Below are 20,116 nucleotides of genomic sequence, written 5' to 3'. Positions count from 1 at the left end.
CACAGTTAATGAGGAAACACATTTAGCTCCCATACCAAAGTCTGTAAGCATTTTAAGACATACCAGCTGAAACTGAAACCCCATTTAACATTTTGATCACTGAAAGAAACAAAGAGAAAGAAAATTTGTTTTCCTCTTCTTTATAGTTGTACAGTTAGGCAGTTGTAGATTGACAGTTGAACAATAACAGGACAAATTACTTAACTCACTGAATTTATCATATACATGAAGTACAGGCTCTGAAGTTGGTTGTTTTTTTTTCACACTACTTATAGGCCTATTTGAATAAAACATATTTTCATTTAGTTCTAGCAGAAAGAGTTTTAAGGCAGTAGTTTTTTTCTTTTAAAGACATTTTTTAAATTCAAACCTGTCTCTTACCATAACTGCAGGAATCACCACAGCATTCAGAGGCTTGTCATTGACAACAGTATCTTTAACTAGCATATATATTCTTTCAGCTTCAGAAAAACATGAAATTTGGAGTACAACAGCACCTGTAAAGAGGCATCAGAAATACTTTTAAAGAAATACTTTTAATATTTTCTATTATTATTATTAGAAAATAAGACTCATATTACAGCAAAAGTTTACTCAGTTTACTGAGGCCATTATTCAGCAAAACTTATTCTGTAGTCGTTTGTTATCAGCTGAATTGTGTTATTATGTTTTCAAACCTTCCTTCCTACCCTCAGATTTTTGTAAAAGCAAAGCAACTTTAAGACAAGAACTGCAGCACAGAACTAATGCATATTTAAAGATTTCCTTTGAGCTTCAGGGGTAGGGCCTATTTGAATACTCTTCATCATTATTAACATTCTGTTCTCATCGTGTACAAGTGACAGAGGTATCAGGTTTCATTTGGTATCCAATTATTAAAAATCCAGTAGTTCTGTTCATTAACAATATCTCAGTAAGAATTACTGCAAGCAAATATTTGGGCTGATAATCAAGTTTAGATCTTTATGTTTGCTTAGGTTCTGAATGGAGAAGCTGGGCAAGGGAAGACAAAAGAGAAAAGACAAAATTAATATTGACAAGTTAGTGTAAAGTAAGATATTTGGTGAGGGGGAAAACAGGGCAGGATAAGACAAAAATGCAAAATGGACAGTACATGAGATGTAGGCTGGCAACATAACCTGGCTGTGACAAAATGGGAGAGTTAGGAAGTTATGAGAACCACAAAAATACATTCATAAGAAGAAAGTGGCAATAAAAATCACATACAAGCAGAAACATCTAAAAAGCACATGCATGTAAATTTGGTATTGTGATGCTGTGACACGGGACGAGTATCACAAAACCAAGTATTGGCCACTGACAAATATGGAAAGGAGAAAGTACATCTGAAAGCTTTACAGCTTTTCCTATGCAAAGATCAAAATCAATCAGTATCAATTAGTCATGTGGAGACAGCAAATAATCCAAAGGAAGCACACATCAGTCTTCAAAAGCATGCTATAGAAAGACCCATTTAGCAGACAGGTGGAAGATAAGCCTCCCAAAGGATGTGAAACATCTCAACTATAGACACCTAAGCATGGAGAAAAAAAAATTCCACACTTTAAATTTTTACCAAATGCCGATCTCCACCTGACCACTGCACTAAAGCTGCCCAGAGCCACCACTGCTCCAGCTGTCAGAAGCCTCATGGCTTCTCCGATCTTGCTGAAATAAAATTCATACGCCAAAAGCAAAGAAACAGCTCAAAGGATGAATGCATTTATTTTCTTCAACTTTCCGCTATTGAACTCTAGCTCTTAACACTGCTAGGAAACAGCGACTATGAAGCAGTCCCAGTGAGTCCAAAAGCAGCACCAAATTTTAGTATTCTCAAAGTCAAAGAGACTAAAAATCCTTCACTTGAACTCTTTTTAACAGTTCTGTTGTTTTAGATTATTCAGTTGAAGTGCAACTTCAAAACTAATTTTTATGATGGAATATTACTGCCTTCTGGTACACAAGGCATGCAGCCAACCTTTCAACTTTTTTTTTAATAAGGTAACACTAATCCACTGCTCTTCATAAATACAATGTGTTGCATTTTACCTGAAGGGCTTTTTGCTTATGCAGTAAGATTAACATACTCTGAGCTTCCAGCCGCTAGTATTAGACTGCAGTTTTGAACATAGACATTGTTTGCAAGACCAAAAATTTTAATGCTTACCTTGTGCTTGATAAACATGACTCACAGATACTACATTTGCTGCAAAGGGTAAAAATATAAACACATAAAACCTTGGGTACATTTAGAGTAAATATTTAAAGTATTTTTAAAAGTTACATAAATATAATATAAATAAATATTAAAAGTTATACAAATACAGGGAGAACCTCCAGCTAACACTTTTCCTCTCATGTTTACTTTGCAAGTAAGAACAGCTAAACTGATTTTCATAAAAGGTGACTAAGAATTCTTTCTGGCATTTCAAGTTTAATTCCTCTTGAAGTGACATAAAAGCAAATTGGGAAAAATGCTTTGTTTCCTGCAACAAAAAAGTATGACACATTCCTGACACTGTTTATAGAAAGTATTGGTTTAAGGAGTATTATTATGAAAATTCAATTGCACTTCCTTGAAAAAGAAAAATAAATTCTTTTCCCTGAGTGTTTGTCCATATGTAGGTGCACACACTGCTCATACATCTTTTTCCATGATGGGGCACAGAGCTAATGACTAACATGGAGAACAGCCCAGACAAAAACTGTCAGAGGTTAAAAACGGCAAGAGATATTTTCTACACAGTTTAAGGTATGTGTAATTCTTCTAAAAAGTGATGCCTTTTCATATAAACCTAACAACAAGAAAAAAGAAAAGGCGTAGTCACTTATAACTAGAGTAACGTAATTATTATTCCGTAAATAATAAGCTGTCACATCTCTCCTACAAATGTGCGCATGTTAAAATTATTAAAAAAGCCCATGTGAGAGTAAAAGGCAGAATGAGTTTTTTTCATCAGGCCAGAAGGGGTTAGAATTATATTGATGTTATTGAAGTTTGTTCTGTTTACTTACTTTTGATAGCTAATTCTTCCTTGAGAATATTCGTGTATTCTTCAGGGGAAAGCTGAGGTGGAAGGCCACTAACAAATAAATTTACTTGTACAATGGATTTACTGTTTTCCACAATGTAAAATCTTGTTTGATTCATCTGACGTATTGAAGTCTACCAAAATAAAGGAAAATAAATGATATGACATTTGGCAAAAAGATACTGTGAGGCAAAATCCAAAATAGTTCTGCACTTAGCAATCATGTCCTCTATGCCTAGAGAATATCAGAAACAGAAACAAACTTCAGTTCAAGCACTTAGCTTCTCTACCCTTGAGCCTGCTTAGGGGGTAACCAATGACTCACTTTTTCTGTAAGAAAGGGGACTCCATACTTGCTAAAACCAAAAAAAAATCATGTTTCTTTTTCAGATTTACCTTTCTTATGTCCTTGAGTCTGTTAAGAATTGGTTCCTGGTTGTCCAAGACCATGCGCTGAACTGAAGAGGGCAAGAACATTCATCATGTTAGAAAGCATGGAAATTATTATCAGGCTCAATTACACAAAAACAAAAAGAAGAAAAATTAGGGGAAAAGTACAGCTCTGCAGACAACTAATTTTCTCATAAAGGACCACGCAGACATGAGCTGCATCTTATCCAGCAATAAAAACACATAGGTGCTTGGAACAATTTGACTTTTTCCAGAGTTCTTAAATACCACCCTCCTTTAAAAAAGGGCAGAAATAGCCTGAACCCCTCAAAAGACAAGCAGTACTTTGGTAATAATCTAACAGTTTGACATAAGACTTTCAAACTATTTCCTAACAAGTACAACAAAACCCAACTTCTGTGTTTTATCAAAACATTAAAACAATTGTTTTAATCAACAATTAAAACAATTCTAACAACTTCTAGTGAATGTAAGGTTGCAAATGTTCCTTTAAAACAGAGCACCAGAAACCAACCAAGGTTATGACATTCACAAAGCTATAATAGCCTTATGAAACAACTTCCCAATAATGCTTGCAAATAAAGCAAAGCATCAAGACAGTATCTGAACTACCAAGATATTTATTCAGCTGTGGTCAGAGCATTAGACTACTTCAAGGTCTTTATTTCTCCATGCAACCTTACAAATACTGAAGCACAAAGGTATGTTAACTTGGAGAACACCAGCCTAGCTCGTGCGGGATCACAAAACACTTGAGCAATGCTAGAACTGCAGATTTCTATTCTTCCTAACACACAAACATATTTCTTGGACTGTCTTAGGGCTCAAACTTACTCTTCTTCAGGGGCTGTGTCAGGAGGAAAGAAGCAATTTGAACTTTAGAATTAATCTTTATTAAATAACTGCAATTAAGAAAATTATGTCAATTAAACATAGTTCCTCAAAACAAAGCAAAAGTATCCATACCCACCAGAAACTACAAATGAGTTTTTATGTAATAATGAAGGGGAACCTTATTCCCACAGGACACACAGGAATGAAAAGAATCAGCATCACTTCTGATTAAGTATTTCAACATCACCATGAAGTTTATTCTCATTTGTGTTTTTTATTGTAGAACATGAACTGTGACTGTTAGAATGAGGGGAAAAACTCACAGATATCAGATGTGTCTTTGGCCAGTGCTCCTTCACTTACCTTGCTTACTGCCCATAAGCACTTCCACCAATTTGAAATTCTGGAGGCACTCCGTCTGCCAAAAGATAGAGCACGTAAATGCAGCTTCTGACCGACATAATTTTGCCAGATGTTACATTATTGTGTGTTATATCCTGTCCTGTGTATAACACAGCACAGAAAATTAAGCATTTTAAAAAAATTAAATCTTTTAAAATCAACCATGATGTTCTTCCTCCAACCAACTTGTTCCAAGACAGGAATAATCTTTATTTTACACATTCATAGCATCATGCTCCCACGCTCCTAAAAACATTGGCATTCTCCCAGCCACATTGTGAAGGGACCCCTGTACAGCACAGTTAATCCCATTCCTGCTTCAGCAATGAACAGCTAGCTCATCCGGAGTATTTCCTGAGTGTCCTTCCAGAGGAAGCATGCAGGACTGGGAATGAGCCTGCTCTTGGAGAAGACTGCCCAGGAGCTAGCTTGGCAAAAGCAGGCTTGACCATTCCCCACCTCCTGGGACACTCCAGCTCTGATGGAACAAAAGTTCTTTTCCAAGCTATTGCCAGGGACCACTCAAGTCCCTTTTGCAGCTGGACCAGAAGAGCTGGCACAGCCAAGAGCTTTACCATTTACAACAATAACTGAAACCCTGTGAACATACAACATTCAGCATTGAAGGACATTCAGAGAAAGGGTTTCAAATTTTGGCCTTGAGACTCAAGAGACAAATGATCTTGCTTTATGTGTCATGAATTAACATGACACATAAAGCAAGATGGGGCTGTTAAAAGCCTCAACTCCATACATGTGCTTTGCCTGATACTTGATGAAAGCAACTTGGAGCACAAGCAAATTCTGGATATTAAAAAGAGATTTCCTGTATGTTCGTGTTTATACAGAGAAACGAGAGCATTTAAAAATTACCACTACTGGAGATATTGCAACTGAGCCAAAGAATTAAGTCTCTTACAGCATATATCTAGCTGCCCAACTACAGAAGTGTGAAGATCTTTCCCTAGTGGAATTTCCAACTAAACTGTTTGTCAGTTGCTTTTTTCAGATGAGACAAAACTTTGGACATGGTTGCTCCTATTTTGTTAAAAAGTCCAGAGCACTTGAGGAAATGGACTGACAACAAATCCTGGAAGTATCCTGTAGCCAAAAAAAGCTGCATGCTTTACACAGCTGCATACACCCAGACAGAGGTATGATCATCACTAACTGCAGACAGCTAGTCACAAGCATGCTCTTATGTGCCCTGTGAATAACCACAAAGGGCAGCAGTCACTCTCTTGTGACTGTGCTGTGCCCTGGAGCAGTGGAACTGTGCTGATCTGCTGGTGTGCTCACAAGCCCCAGGTGTTGACTAAAATGTGCACACTACAGCTTTGTGTCTCCACACTGGGGAGGTTGGGCCTGTCAATGGCTTGGCGTTCTAGCAAAGTCTACTAACATGTTTCCTGAAAGTCATGCTGTTTTGGCATCAACCCTAAGAAGGACAGGCAGATTGAAAAGAGATTATCTTTCAAGGAGAGCATCTACAAAATAATCTACAAGATTATTTTGTATAATCTACAAGATTATACAAAACGTATCTAGAATTTTCCAGTGATGTGGGAAGCAATCCAGACAGTAAAGAACGTGGGTGCCATTTCAACCTTGAGTCCTTCCTTGCATCCCTTGGGGGCTACAGAGATGCTGCTTGCCAAGTTAGGAAGAAAATTTCTGCAGTGATCCTTAATGTTTTTATAAATTGTCTGGATGAAGAAATCAAATGCACTGTGAGTTTCCTGATGATACTAAGCTAGGAGGAACTGTGGACACCCTCAAAGATAAGGGAGCCTTATGGGGAGATGTAGATGTGCTAGAGAACTGGGCAATCACCAACCATACAAAATTTTTAGCAAGAGCTACTGCCAGATTCTCAAGCTGGGACGGGGTAATTCCTGGTTAAAAATACAAACTGGGGGATGAGAGCTGGGGAGTGGAATGAGATCTCAGAGATTGGGTCAGTGGCAAGTTGAATATGAGTCAGCAGTGCCTACCTACCCTGAAGATTGTGTTAAGCTTTTATCAGCACGCCGGTCAAAAAAGATCATCTACCAAGTGCTAACAACATTTGTAATAACTGCAAATTAAGGGGCTGTAATTTTTCTGAAGAGAAAAATACATACTTTCAGGGTCACTCAGGTGGTATATGGATGTGATTAAGATCTTCACTTACCTGCCTTCCAAGTAATGGGAGTACTTCTTTGATCACAGACTGCACAGTGCTATCCTTATTTACTCGTAGAGAAACATATGCCATTCCCACCCTAAGGAGAGAAAACCTATTTTAGGATCTATCCCGTGTGTACCTTTTTAAACTAAGTGTAGCTTTTTCTCAAACATATTTGCATTAGTTGAAGATAGTTGTTCACTGAGACTCATGGCAGATGTGGTATGAACGCCACAGACAAGAAAACACTTGCATCTCAAGGACCTGCTAATTACAATTGTAGCACTAAAGATTAGCTTCTTCCTAATCACAAACATAAGGTGCAAGTTTTTCATACAACTTGTCAATGCAGTTACAACAGCAAAATAAACACATGGTTAAATTTTATCCCCCCAAGTCTTCAGAAATTAGTAGGTCCAGACCATTTTATTTCCACTACTAAATATGCTTAAATTTCATACTATCTCAGTGGTAAATTGTATAGCTGTTGGGTTTTTTTTACTGTTTTTTCTTAATATAATTTTTTTCTTCCTCATCTCACATGGGAAGTTGCACTGTAGTTCTTCCCACATCACATTTCTTCAAAAAAATCCAATAATTTTTCAAGTGATGTGTATGTTATCATTTGTTTGCAGATGTAGTAAATGTAAAGTTGCATCTTTCTAACCAAACACATGATAAGAGAACTGCACAAGTTGCACTCTATGTTCCACACATGTAAAGAAACCCAAGGGTTTCCAGGCATGGAAATGAACGTTATGCACATTACCCATTCAGAAAAATGAACAGAAGAATCCTGAAATAGGTAAAGAAACGGCACTCTCTGTTAGCGTTCTGCAGCTTCAATAATTACAGCAAACAGGGTTAGACTACAGAGGACAAATGTAGCCAAGCAGAATAACCTTGTGATCAAGAAGGAAAATACTCACTTTAGCCAGGCAGGATAAATTCTGATCACTTCTTCATCCTTTGGTTTGGCTCTGATGATCCAGGCTTCAGGAACAGATTCTCGGAATACTGAGCCCAAGTTGCTGTCCTCTGCAGCATCATTCCTGTTGATAACATCATCAGAGAGCAGCACCTGCTGTGTAAAGGTCTGAAGCTCATACTCCTGCTGGTCATCATTTATGTAGTACGCCCTCAAAGCAGCCTCCTAAAACACAGAAAGATGAATTAATATTCACTTGAAAAGACACCATTAATACCTATACAGCCATAGATATTATAAATACCTGATTTATGAAATGAAAATTGAATGCATGTTCTAACTTCAGAGGAGTGTATACATAGCAATGGCAAAAAAATCAAAACAAGAGTGAAGTTTTGAAAACAAATTTCAGTGAACATGAAAAAAGAAAGCTTGAGATATCCATGTATTTGAACACAATCATTTTTGGCAAGTAATAGTCATTTTAAGACCAAATGTAAAAATCCAGGTCAAATAAATCTACATTCATGCATGTAAAATTTAGTCCACAAGGAAAATGGTAAATTACTCTTCACTGAACACAACTCTGCCTACACAGTCTTCTTGCACTAAGGGACACCAAAAATTAGTGAGCTTCTGAGCCACAAAACTGCCCTGAACCCATACATCACCTGTGAAGAAACAAGGGAAGGGCTGTCTTTGCAAGATGCACACAGAAATTTTACACCCATAACGGGCCCATGCAGGCAGCGCCTCTGCTAGCACAGATGCTGCAGTCAAAACAGCTCAGTTGTAAGAACTTGTATTCTTCTTCTCTGGTATTGAAAGTGCCAGCCTGGTAAAATGTGCTTGAAAGGCAAGTAGCACTCCTAAATAAAAGTGCTTTCAGTCCTGTACATAGTTTTTCTTACAGATCTTTGACAAGCAGAACACTACAAACCTTTTGCAAAACTCCAGTTGATTTTGAGCAAAGTATCAAGATAAAAAAATCCTAATGATCTTTAGAGCTTTATATTGTCAAAATTCTGATGTAATACATTCTTCAGACCTCTTTGCCAAGTCTGTACGACTCTGAGACCTCACCATGCACAATTTTATTGTGAACCACCCTGTTCCACCTCTGGGATTTATCTCTCACAGCATGGGGTGTCTGCCTAGCCCAGTGAATAAAGATCAGTACAGCACACTTGATTTATTACAAAGTAATTTTTCCATCCCAGATGGAACACTGGAAAAGCTAGAGAGGGGCCAGTATGTGATCAATAATTGATTATTTTCACAACCAAGGGATGGAAATAACTATAATAAGCTTTAGTGTTCAAAGCTGATTAACTCAAGTGCAATATTGGTGACTGTCCAGGATAAATACCAAACCTCTACTACAGAAAAGGAGCAAGATCTAAAGAGCTGGTTATCCTGTATTGCTTGTATCAGTAAAATCAGGCTTCAGAGTAACACCAGGAAGCAGAATGACTGTTTAACATGTGATACTGTGGTTGCCATTATGCTATAGATATGTAAGCCACCGTTTCCTCAGATGCTCTAAAATAGGAGCACTACCTGAAGAAGTCAAATTATGTTGCAGTGTTGTAAGCCCATTCACAGATTTTTGTTGTTATTGTTCAGTTCCATTTCTAAAACTTAGCTTTTTACTATTGTAATATGAAATTACATGTATCACACAGAAAAACTGACCCTCACTGGGTATCTTACCACAACTTCTTCATTTTTTGCAATCCTTGGAACTGAAATTAGTCGAAATTGGTTGCGTTTCACTGCGTCATTTCCATCAAATATCTTTAGTGTTTGTTTACCTGAATGAAAACAATTGTATTTCATTAACACACACCTTGAATCAAAAAAAAAACCACCCCGTGCTTTTAACCCACTGAAATGTTTCTTCATGGGAACATTCTTTGTCATAGGACAAGCCTTGAGGCTGAATATTTTAAATTTTGTTTTGTTACGGTTCATTTAAAACAGGGGAACATTCAGAGAGGAAAGAGGGATGAGTAATCAGAATTTTATCCTGGCTTTTGATATAACTGTTACAACCAGACTCTGTATGTTATCACTTCTTCATCCTCAGCATTCAAGAATGCATTTATTATTGAGAAGCTGAACAACTTGAAGACCAAGACAAAGAGCCACTGCCTTCAGAATACCTCCCAGTGCACTGCCAGTTCTGAGCAAGTGCTTCCAAAGAAAGTCCTTAAAATAACTGGTTAAGTGTACAGGCAACAGGAGGAAAAATACAGGGACAACAGAAAAACTGGAAGAAAGAAGGTACAGCAAATGAAGACCTTCAGCCTTTTGCTGTGTTTCACTTCACTAAAGCCTTATTAAGTCATGCTCCCTTCACTAAAGCCTTATGAAATTCATGCTCAAACTGTTGAGCACAGATTGTTGCACAAACATCTGTAAAAGGGTGAAGAGTGAAGGATTTCAGGTTCACCTTTCACAAAATCTCTCTCTTAAGCAACATTTTTAAAAGTAATAGCAAAGTGCAACAATATTCTCATAGAACAGGCAGGTTTTGAGAGGTTTTAGGAACAAGTTAATATTACCAGTGCATTAAATGTGTCCTTACTGCCTCTGGAAAGGAAACCAAGTTAATCAATCCAAACAAAAAAGGAGATCCCATTGAGACAGACCTTGTGTCCTCTCCTGATCACATCTTTATGAAGACCCTGATGGGCTGCTGACTTTTGCAGGTTCTTGCAGGTACTTCCCAGAGCTGATGCTTTACAGCAGACATAGCTATTTATCACTGACAGAATATGCCCTTTTCATTGCAGTATTAGACTGAGTGATTAACAGAAGTCACCCATTGTACAGCACAGTGTTACAGTCTGATCTCACAATAAATCTGTACACCTACATTCATCATCAAGAGGTACAGCCACCAGAAGCTATCACTTGCAATTCCTGGAGTGTTAGAAATATTAAGTGAAAGCCACATATACCAGCTGTAATGCTCACACAACTGGTTAATCATGCAGCCTGTTAATGCACATTGTAAAGGAGATATGTTACATACTGGACCCTACTTCCACGCTTCCCTAACAGCTTGGAAGCAATTTGTAGCACAGAATAAAATACAAAGAGCCTTTTGCTCTCAAATAATATTGGCTTTTAGGTTCAATGAAGCACACTAGGCAATTGCTATTTACCATAGAAGGATTAAAAAGGAGAACTGGAACTGGAGGAAGAAAACCACCAAACCACCTCTAACTGATGACTGATTAAAAAGCAAGCAAAAATCCAGGCAGAAATGTTCATCACTGGATATCTCAATGCTGTAGTGGCAGTTTATGAGCAAAGGCTGCAGTGTGTAACTACTTAGCAAGGCACTTCAGTGCTAGCTTTCTTGAACTGCCTGAAACTAATCCACCTACTTTTGCTTCAGTGTATGCTCTCAAACTTCAATCAAAAGCAGGCACCACAGAACTAAAGGATTATCTAAAGGATTAACTAAAGGATTATCATTTATGTGTGAAAGCAGTCTTTTAAAAATGAGAGTCCACCACTCAAAAAAAAAAATCATGATACCTTAATTCTTATGACCTTTATTTCTCCTTATTCTGAAATGTGACAGCTATGCTTGGATTTCTTTTACAGTGTAGACTTGTCCACCCCTTAAGAATATTTCTTCATTATCAGTTCCACTGGTAGTGGCAGAATGTGTGTGCAAGGACGTTCTCATTACATAGCATGAAGACCTCATTGCACAGCAAAGCAGTCCCCAGTACAGCCTCCCATCCTACTGCCAAGTCATCCTAGTCTCTCAAAAATTGGCTAAATTGACAAAATTGGCTATGTTGACTGGTCTACTGGCAGGTGTCCCTACCCATGTCAGGGGGATTGAGGCTAGATGATCTTTGAGGTCCCTTTTAACTCAAACCATTCCATGATTCTATTATGATATTCAAAACCTTAGTGAATGTGACAAGCTGCTCTGAGTGACCTTGCTTGAGCAGGAGGCTGTCTTAGATAATCTCCACACTGCCTCCAACCTCATCCATGCTTGTTCTCTTTGGAGAGAAGCATGTATAACAGATGATGTACAAAGAAAAAACAGAAATGGAATAAATAAAATCACAGAATTATAAAATAGTTCAGGTTGTAAGTGGCCTTCAAGGATCATGGAGTACAAGAATCCTGACAGGGACATACATCTTTTAGTAGATCAGGTTGCTCAGAGCAACACCCAACCTGGTATGATACATTGTGACTTTTCAATTCTTTTTGTTGATATGAAAAGTAGTATCACTGTGGATTTTCAGTTTTCCAGTTATCATAGTGGTTGTATCTGTTGTCAATTTCTTTTTAGCCACAATATAAGGAAGATATAAATATCATCAACTCTTACTTCTGAAGTACCCTTGAAACCCAACAACCATTGCATTGAGGCCATAACACACATCAGAAAGTGACCTACTCCTTTAAATTCTGCTGGATCTATGCCAGAATGAGTGGAATTCTTTTACACACAGATTTCTGTCAGAGTGATCTCCATGGTAACTACAGCATAGACAAATGTTAACCAAAAGACACACTATGTCCTGGGTGACCTTCTTTAGAGCTAACACAACTTGAGAAAACAAGTGAACACAGGTTTCTGACAGCACAGCTGATGTTCTGAGTATGAACTTTCATAACACTATCAAAATCTCTGCTGTTTTCTCTAGCAATCCAGAAAGCAGACAACCATCTGAGAATAAAAACATTCATCCAAGTTCTAGTACTTGTTTTCATTTGCTGTGCCTTTGTAGTCTGCTCTTATGAGATACTAATTGGCCTGAGAGAATCCCTAGCAATTGTAACTGGAGAATATTTTATGAGCTCTCCATGTCTTAAGAACAGTCAAACTACAGCTGGATTGACTCTCAAAATAAACTGGTTTACAAGAACAAGTTTAGATCTACGAACCAGTAGTAATGTTCTAAGCTCTAAGCCTACTTCTTAGATAAATAAGCATAATGCTGCTAATCTGGTATCCATCACACAAAAAACCTCCTCAGCTTTATCACTGAAAAATCACATTTAATTTTGTCACTGTCCTCCTCAGAGGGGACACTTTTACTGCGAAAAATGGCTTGCTTGCCCATGAGCTTCTGGAAGCACATTACTAAAAGAAAAAAACAGTTACATACTGCAATTAGTCATCCAGAAATACATTTCTCCACTGAGTCAAGAGCACATCAAACACATGTAAATTAAGGGGTGTTTTATGCCAGTCTGATTTGTCTAACTAGCCTTGGCAAGAAGCTCAACTACAACCACTTCTGAAATTAGGTAAAGCTCTTCCGTCCACCTGTTCCAATTTTTAAATATTAGAAAATGATCCAGCTAACAAAGTGATGTCTACATACCCCTGCTTAGTATATATATATATACACACATAAAAAACACCTTGCTAATATGAAACAGATGCACTTATCAAATTGTGGTATTTAAAGGAGTTACTGCCTGTTTTGTAATACTGGCACCTCACTGCTAAATGTTTTTTATCTTTTCCTGCTGGATCAGAGTACACAGTATCAGGACTTTCTCCTGAAAAACACATCTTTTTTTTCTTACCATGGGATCCTGAGCTGAAAATAACCTGTTATTAACGCTTACCCTTTCCAAGGGGAAAGTAACTACAAAAAGTTAACTCCAGGCATAATTTACCAAAGTGTGGAATTTGATTTCAGAGGCTAAGATACCAAGTTTTCCTGGGAAAAGGATAAAACAGCATTGGATGAACAATGAACAAAGTTCATGTTCCCTCTGACTTCCAAATCCCCACAGAAAGGACATGGCTTCTGAAAAGACTTACATGTGGCTTGTGACAGACAGGAAAATTATGCAGTCCTGAATTATTTTGTCACTTAAGAAAGCTTAAGGTCTATACTGAGTGTATTTGTGAAAATTACTCTTGAAAGACCAAATTCTAGCAACGTTGCTTACCAAGAACCACTCTTTCCAAAACAACCTGTGTTATTTACGTGCTTTATACTCTTCTACTTCATAGAGTGGGGACTATCCAAGTTTGGTTTATCTCAGTATTAGGATTCATAACCCTACATGATGGCATTTATGTATGTAAGAATTATGTGTTTTTTCTTTTACTGTCCTTGAAGAGAGCCTTTCAGAATCCCAGATTCCCTCCTCCCACCCTTCATTTTCTTTCCTTCCTTCTTTCCCTAGCTCTTTCTCTTCCAAGAGAGCCATTGGCAGGTGTGTGCCCTCTCTGAACTCATTTTCTTGAGCAGCTAAAACTCTCCTAGCTTCAAGGCAACTTTGAAGCACAAATCTGTGTTAACACTTGTCCTCCCGTTCTGGTAGCCACATCTTAACCCTTCTTCTCTTAGTTTTTAGAGCCTTTCCAAGCATCTGCTGAGGAACATGTGACATGTTTAGTTATTTGCAAGCAGTTACAGAAGAACACAGTGTCCCTTTTTATGAAAGCTTAAAGTTTTCTTAAGTATCTTTAGGGGAAAAATCCCTCCCTACATGCTGTCCTTGCTTCTTCTGGAAAACAGTTTGTTCCTGCTTGCAGAATTACAGTGGAGATCTCCTCTGCACTGTCTGCTGATTTGGGACAAGACATAAGCAAACTCTAAGCCAACAACGTGGGTCTATCTAATACAAAACCATTTAATCTCTTACTCAGCAGATGAACAGTAACCTGAGCAAGGCAAAACAGAGGCTGTGGAAGGACATGCTATGAAACATCTGTTTGCTGACAGCACTGCAGCTCCCATTTCTCTGGTAGACAAGTTCTTCTAACACCTCCTCCAGAATGGGTTTTCACTGATGGCTGAATTTTGTCCATCCAGAAGAGGGACGCATGCTGAATCAGTTCACTTGCAGCCAGTGAGTGCTGAGAGACTCCCACAGGGCAGAGAGAGTCCTCTGCCAAACCCACTTGTATGTCTGTTAAATCTCTCAACTCAGAAACTGTGTGATTTTTTTAATGTTAATTTTATGCTTTTGGTTTCAGTACCTTGGTAGGCTAAATATAGTGGTTGATTTAACACATTTAAACCACCAACATTAAGACTTAGATCTTCTAACTTTATATTTCACTCAACAAGTCCATTACAATAGCAAAGTAACAAAAATGAATGTAGACTACTAATTCAAATCTTCTTACAATATTAAACTACAGACGTGGTATCCTTTTCTGCTGGCTTCTCTCCTGTGGAAAATGTGTGTCTTTCCACATCAATATTATTCAATTTGTTCTGATTTGTTTTCATTGTTTTTAGAAATACGTACCCCTAAAACATAAAGAGCTGGAATTAAGAAAAGCTAAGTATTCTGGAATGTAATTGAGTTCAGACACTCTTGAGGGAAAGCATAGCAACATCCCAAAGACATGGCAGATGTACTGAGTCAACACACAGAAGCAGTGAGCAGCTCCTTCTTGACCCACGTTGTACAAATGGTGTTATCCCGAGACAGGTGAGTGGTACAGCCCTCTACAACTGTGTCATTGTCATGTTAAATTCAGCAGCTTATGACTCCTCACAGACAGAGAGGCACAACAACACAACAGCTGGCAGGTCACCCTCAATAACTTTACCAGGTAGGTTATCAGAAAAGCCATGTCCTGAGCTGACCCGAGGTCATCAATCCCATCATCTGGGGGTGGAACACACCAGAGGAGTCCACAGGGGAAGTTCTGTAGGACATCTCACTGAGCAAGGAGGTCACTCAGCTTGCAAGGATATATGAGATACATGTGAAAAGCTTTCTGGGATGGTACAAGGGTTGTTAGGGGAACTTGAGGAGAAGAATCAAAGCGAGAGATCAAAGCCATTTGGGGAAGAAGTAGTGTGGGAAAATAGAAAAATAAGGAGACAAAGGAAGTTGGTCACATTTAAAGAAGTTGCTGGTTGGTACTGCATGGCCATGCCCTGGTTTGCATCACCACAGTCTGTCCTGTCTTACCAGCAAATGCTACTTCTGACTCCTTTTGTGAGTGTGGTTTTAGCTGAGCTTTCTAAATCACAGTGAAGTTACTGCACTCCACACTCCAAAGTTTTGTGAAAATGCATTACAAAAAAGCAATATTTTATGATACTTTTCTCTTAAAAACACAACTAATGATACTTTACATGACCATTGAAAATATACCATCTACTGCTGCTTTCTCCAGTCCAGAGATGGCCTGAACAATTGACATATTAAAGTTTGTATCCTGCCCTGAATTTCCATACCTTTTTTCTTCTTTTGGGGAGGCTAAACTAAAGCTGAACTGGTGTCTACTAATGCTTCCAATGAATCCAGCTGAAATATCTGGATACATATTCTGCTCTTTTTGACAGTCATAAGGGAAACACGCTTAATTGTTGAAATGTAGAAGCCCTCACATTCAACCACTTAAGTCACTTAAAACACTGGAAAAATCAAAGTTGTTTAGACAAACTGCAGTTAGAGTATTTTCCCATAATAAAGAAGTATGGAAGCAGATCACAACATTAAGTCACTCAAGAACTAAGTGAAACAAGAGGATGCTTGAGCTCTCTTCTATAACTCACTTAACTACTTATTGAGCTGATTTTTAAAAATTCCAAATAGCACTTGCACAATCAGCCTCTTAATTTTGCAAGAACTTCAAGATTAAAAAAAAATAATTAGTATTTATTGATTTGAAATGTCCTTTTTTACAACAGTCCATGCAGTTCCATTAGGTAGCATGTACCATGTTATTCTACTTACTAATATGGATATAGGGGTGGGAAGCTCTTAAATTGCAGTTTTATCTCATCTTCCAAAAAGCAAGAATTTGGTTGTTACCAATCCCAGAAAACTCCACATGCTTAAATATTTAACTGCATAATAAACAGCCAGTCCAACTCAGTCCTGTTTACTGCAACATGCCCAAGCCAAAAAAAATTCACCTGATGTCCTCAGCAACATTTGGATCCAGAGAACATCGAAGCAAAAGGCTCTGAAAAGACATTGCTGTCTGCCCTCCAAATTTGTAGTTTATCTATGAATTATTAACACCATGTTTTCTTTCTGCAATTACCAAGTTGAGAGAAATGATCTCATTGTCAAGGTAATGAACAGATTGCCACTTATGTCAACCTACCAATGGAAATACCAAGGGACATTTCTAAGGCCCTGGGTAAGTATGTTGGACCAAAACTTTGGACCTGAAATTAAAACCTAACATTAGAAAAATAACCATTTAATATTTTGTCATAAGGCAATACAAGTTAGGATTATATGAATAAAGATTATTATATGAATAAAGAAATGGGTCACTATTCATCCCTTACTAAAATTTTGCTTACTTGAATCGGTTGAAATTTGAATGTCTTTTGTTGATCCTTGTGTTGACCCATCAACATCATCATCTTCATCTGTAAAAGAGAGACATTTTAAGAAAGGATTTTTGTTAATTTGCATGGAAGGGAGAAGGTGTTGGCCATTTGAGAACAATTTCCATCAAACAAGCTAACACAAAAAGAACCAGTCAGAAAAGCACACTTTCTCCTTCTACCTATTTTATGATAATAATTAATAGTATTAAAACTGCATTACAAAAACAAAATTGCATTATCATGTAGCTACAGTGAAGGCATACATGAGATCCTTATAGTATTGGTTTTAATATTGCAACTACTGCAATTCATTCCTTTCTGAAGTCATGATGTTTGACTGTCACCGAAGTATGGATGTTTCCATTAAGTTTTAAATTACCAAACCAATCCAGCCTTCCAGTCAGAAATACTGGTGTTATAGAAGTAATTTCCACAACTGAAAAACAAAGTTACTGACACCCAAAGAGAAAGAAACTGCTGCTCCCCAGAAGAGGACTTTGACAGTAGGGTCATCACTCTCACTAAAGCTAAGACCTAACATGTCAGAAAATAATGCACCCCTGTAAAGCCATACATAAGATATTCTAAAAAGATTGAAATAAATGCTGTGAACATTTTGCATTTGCTTCTGTGCAAACACCCTCACTGTGTTCTTATTCCTGACACTCAGAGCCATATAAGACCAGTGCAAATCCAAACATGATCAATTTTCCTTCTCTGAGGGTAGCAGTAGAGTGCAATGCAAGTGCTCATCAAATAACAGTATTCACACTCACACCCACTGAAAATCCCAGTCAGTCCTGACTGGGATGCAGGCAAAACTCCCAAAAGATATAAACCAGGCAACACCTTTATAAAAACTATGCCTTGCAGCTGAGGGAGAAAGCAAGAAAACAAAGCACAAAGCAAGAAATAAAGTATAAAATAAAACAAGTAAAGGCAGATCTTCAGAGCAAAAGAGGTATACTGCAGAAGTCAAAACCATAAAGCAGGAGAACTTCCAAGAAGCAGAATCATAGCATGTCAAGAAGGTCCTAGGCAACAGTCCTAAACTTGACACCAGGTAAACTCACTGAATATTTGCGTAATGCTTCAAGTGTCTACAAGAAGACCAACAACAATGCTTTTGAGTTGCGGCTTTTAAAATATAAAAAGTGTGTTGAGATATTTTTGCTGTTATAGCTGACAGACAAACAGACCAAGTTACAAACTGGAGAGAAATTTAGATAGTATGGCCTTGAAACACCTCAAAATAAGAGAAAGCTGAATGCCTTCTTGAATTTCATTCCAGATAATTTTTTTTAAAAAAAAGAAGCAGTAAATATAACAATAGGAAATTACTGCTCCTGATGGCTCCCAACCCTTTTCTTTCCCAGTTTAGATGAGAAGAAGCTGACTTCTTCTATTAAACTTTCTCCTTCAGTCTGAATAGTAGGGAAATCTACACCAACAGCATCTTGAAACTATTCCAGTGAAGTTCAATGACTTTGAAATTTGTTACAATAGGAATCATTTGGAGGAAGAGGCTCCACACTGCTCTACCATTGCATCTCCTGGTAGCTCAAGAGTTTAAAAGAAGTCTCTTCCAACACAGAGATGTTTGGTGATTCACTGGTGATGAAGCTTAGCATTTATGCTGTGGCAAAAGTTGCTTCAGACAAATGGTCCCCAGTAGGTCAGCGATGATGGCCGCGCTCATTCACAGCATGGGACAAATCATATGGCACTTGCCAGCCACCAGCTTGGGATGAGCTATGCCTATGCCTGCAGCAGGCAACTCATCCAGGCAACTGCCAACACTTCTCTGTACCTCAGAACTGGTCTTTTCACAATCTTATGAGTGACGTCTTTTATCAGCTGTGGCAACAGAGGAGCACCCTCTGTGCATGCCACGTCAGGAGAACTTCTTAATGAGCCTGCCATCACACAGAAGTGCTAATTATCTTTCAACAAAGGAATTCCTTGCTCCCCTGAAACATCCCTAACATGCACACAATCTTAGGCAAGATTCGCCACCCAGAGTCTATGCTTTTCTCCTGAAAAAGCAGCAGCAACTCCTGGGGCAGCTGTCCTGAGCTGCTTCATTGTCAGAGGAGCATCAAATACATCCCAAGAGAGTATCAGGGAGCTGCTGGATTCATGACACATCTTGGTAACTTTCAGCACATACCAGGAGCTAGTGGGGTTTCATAAGAAGACAAAGGTCTGTTCTGTGAACATGGGTAACAAGAAGGACTAAAAGGCTAGAGCTCTGAGCTTCCTTGACCCAGGGTGATGTGAGACCTAGTTCAAGACAATTCTTGGCTCTGCCTTTGAGGAAGAATTTGGGCAAAAAAAAAGAGAATATAGCAATGGTATCCAGTGCTATTTGCGGTGATCTGCAGACACCTGATCTTCAGCAGATGACTGAGAATGAATGGCAAACATCCAGCAACAGGTCTTGAAGCAAGCCTCAGGATATGGATGATATTAAAGAAGTCATGTGGAGACACCAGACATATTCAGCATGTAGGTGCTAAACCAAGATGCAAAAAAGCACTGTCAATTACGGAAACCCAGAACAAAACACTTTATGCACAGCAGAGAGCAAGGAAGGTGGTGCACCACAAGTATTACTCACCACGCCTCGTGCTGAGCCACAGCTGTGGCTCAGTGACCATTTAAAAAAGGAAGATGTCAATTGCTGAGGCAGCTGTCAAGGTCACAGGCATGCAAAAGATCTGCAGCAGGAGGAAAGGGGAGCAACCCCATGGCTCACGCTCTCCTCCCCTGGGTGAAGCCTCCATCCTGAGAGGCTGCTGCCCATTGGATGATGGGGAGCTAAGCTCAAGGGGCAGAAATTCTTACAGGCCATAGGAAAGAGAACCTGTGTTACAAATGAGATTTTTCAAGGTGCTGCTATACCATACCTCTGTGACACACAGGCTAAGGACTATAAAAATGCATTCTGGCTTTCCAAACAAGCTGGGTTTTATTCAACTTCATTTTTTCCCCTTCATGTGACAACAAAGCACTG

At 38.4% G+C, this 20,116-nt stretch overlaps 1 protein-coding gene across 1 annotated transcript in view; it reads right to left on the bottom strand.

Annotated features, from left to right (window-relative positions):
* The window catches only part of DGKQ (diacylglycerol kinase theta), an 88,219-nt gene that overhangs the window by 27,134 nt on the left and 40,969 nt on the right, over positions 1-20,116 (bottom strand). The window contains exons 7-15 of the mRNA XM_036403770.2: positions 17,071-17,139; positions 9,488-9,588; positions 7,776-7,999; positions 6,853-6,943; positions 4,641-4,695; positions 3,429-3,490; positions 3,016-3,166; positions 2,168-2,206; positions 382-497 (exon numbers count right to left, since the gene is read on the bottom strand). Coding sequence (XP_036259663.1) covers positions 382-497; positions 2,168-2,206; positions 3,016-3,166; positions 3,429-3,490; positions 4,641-4,695; positions 6,853-6,943; positions 7,776-7,999; positions 9,488-9,588; positions 17,071-17,139 — 908 coding nt within the window. The remainder of the gene's footprint in view (positions 1-381; positions 498-2,167; positions 2,207-3,015; positions 3,167-3,428; positions 3,491-4,640; positions 4,696-6,852; positions 6,944-7,775; positions 8,000-9,487; positions 9,589-17,070; positions 17,140-20,116) is intronic.

The sequence above is a fragment of the Molothrus ater genome, chromosome Z, assembly GCF_012460135.2.
Source record: "Molothrus ater isolate BHLD 08-10-18 breed brown headed cowbird chromosome Z, BPBGC_Mater_1.1, whole genome shotgun sequence".
NCBI lineage: Eukaryota > Metazoa > Chordata > Aves > Passeriformes > Icteridae > Molothrus > Molothrus ater.
The sequence above is the reverse complement of the archived record's forward strand: the minus strand, read 5'-3'. Positions and strand labels throughout refer to the sequence as shown.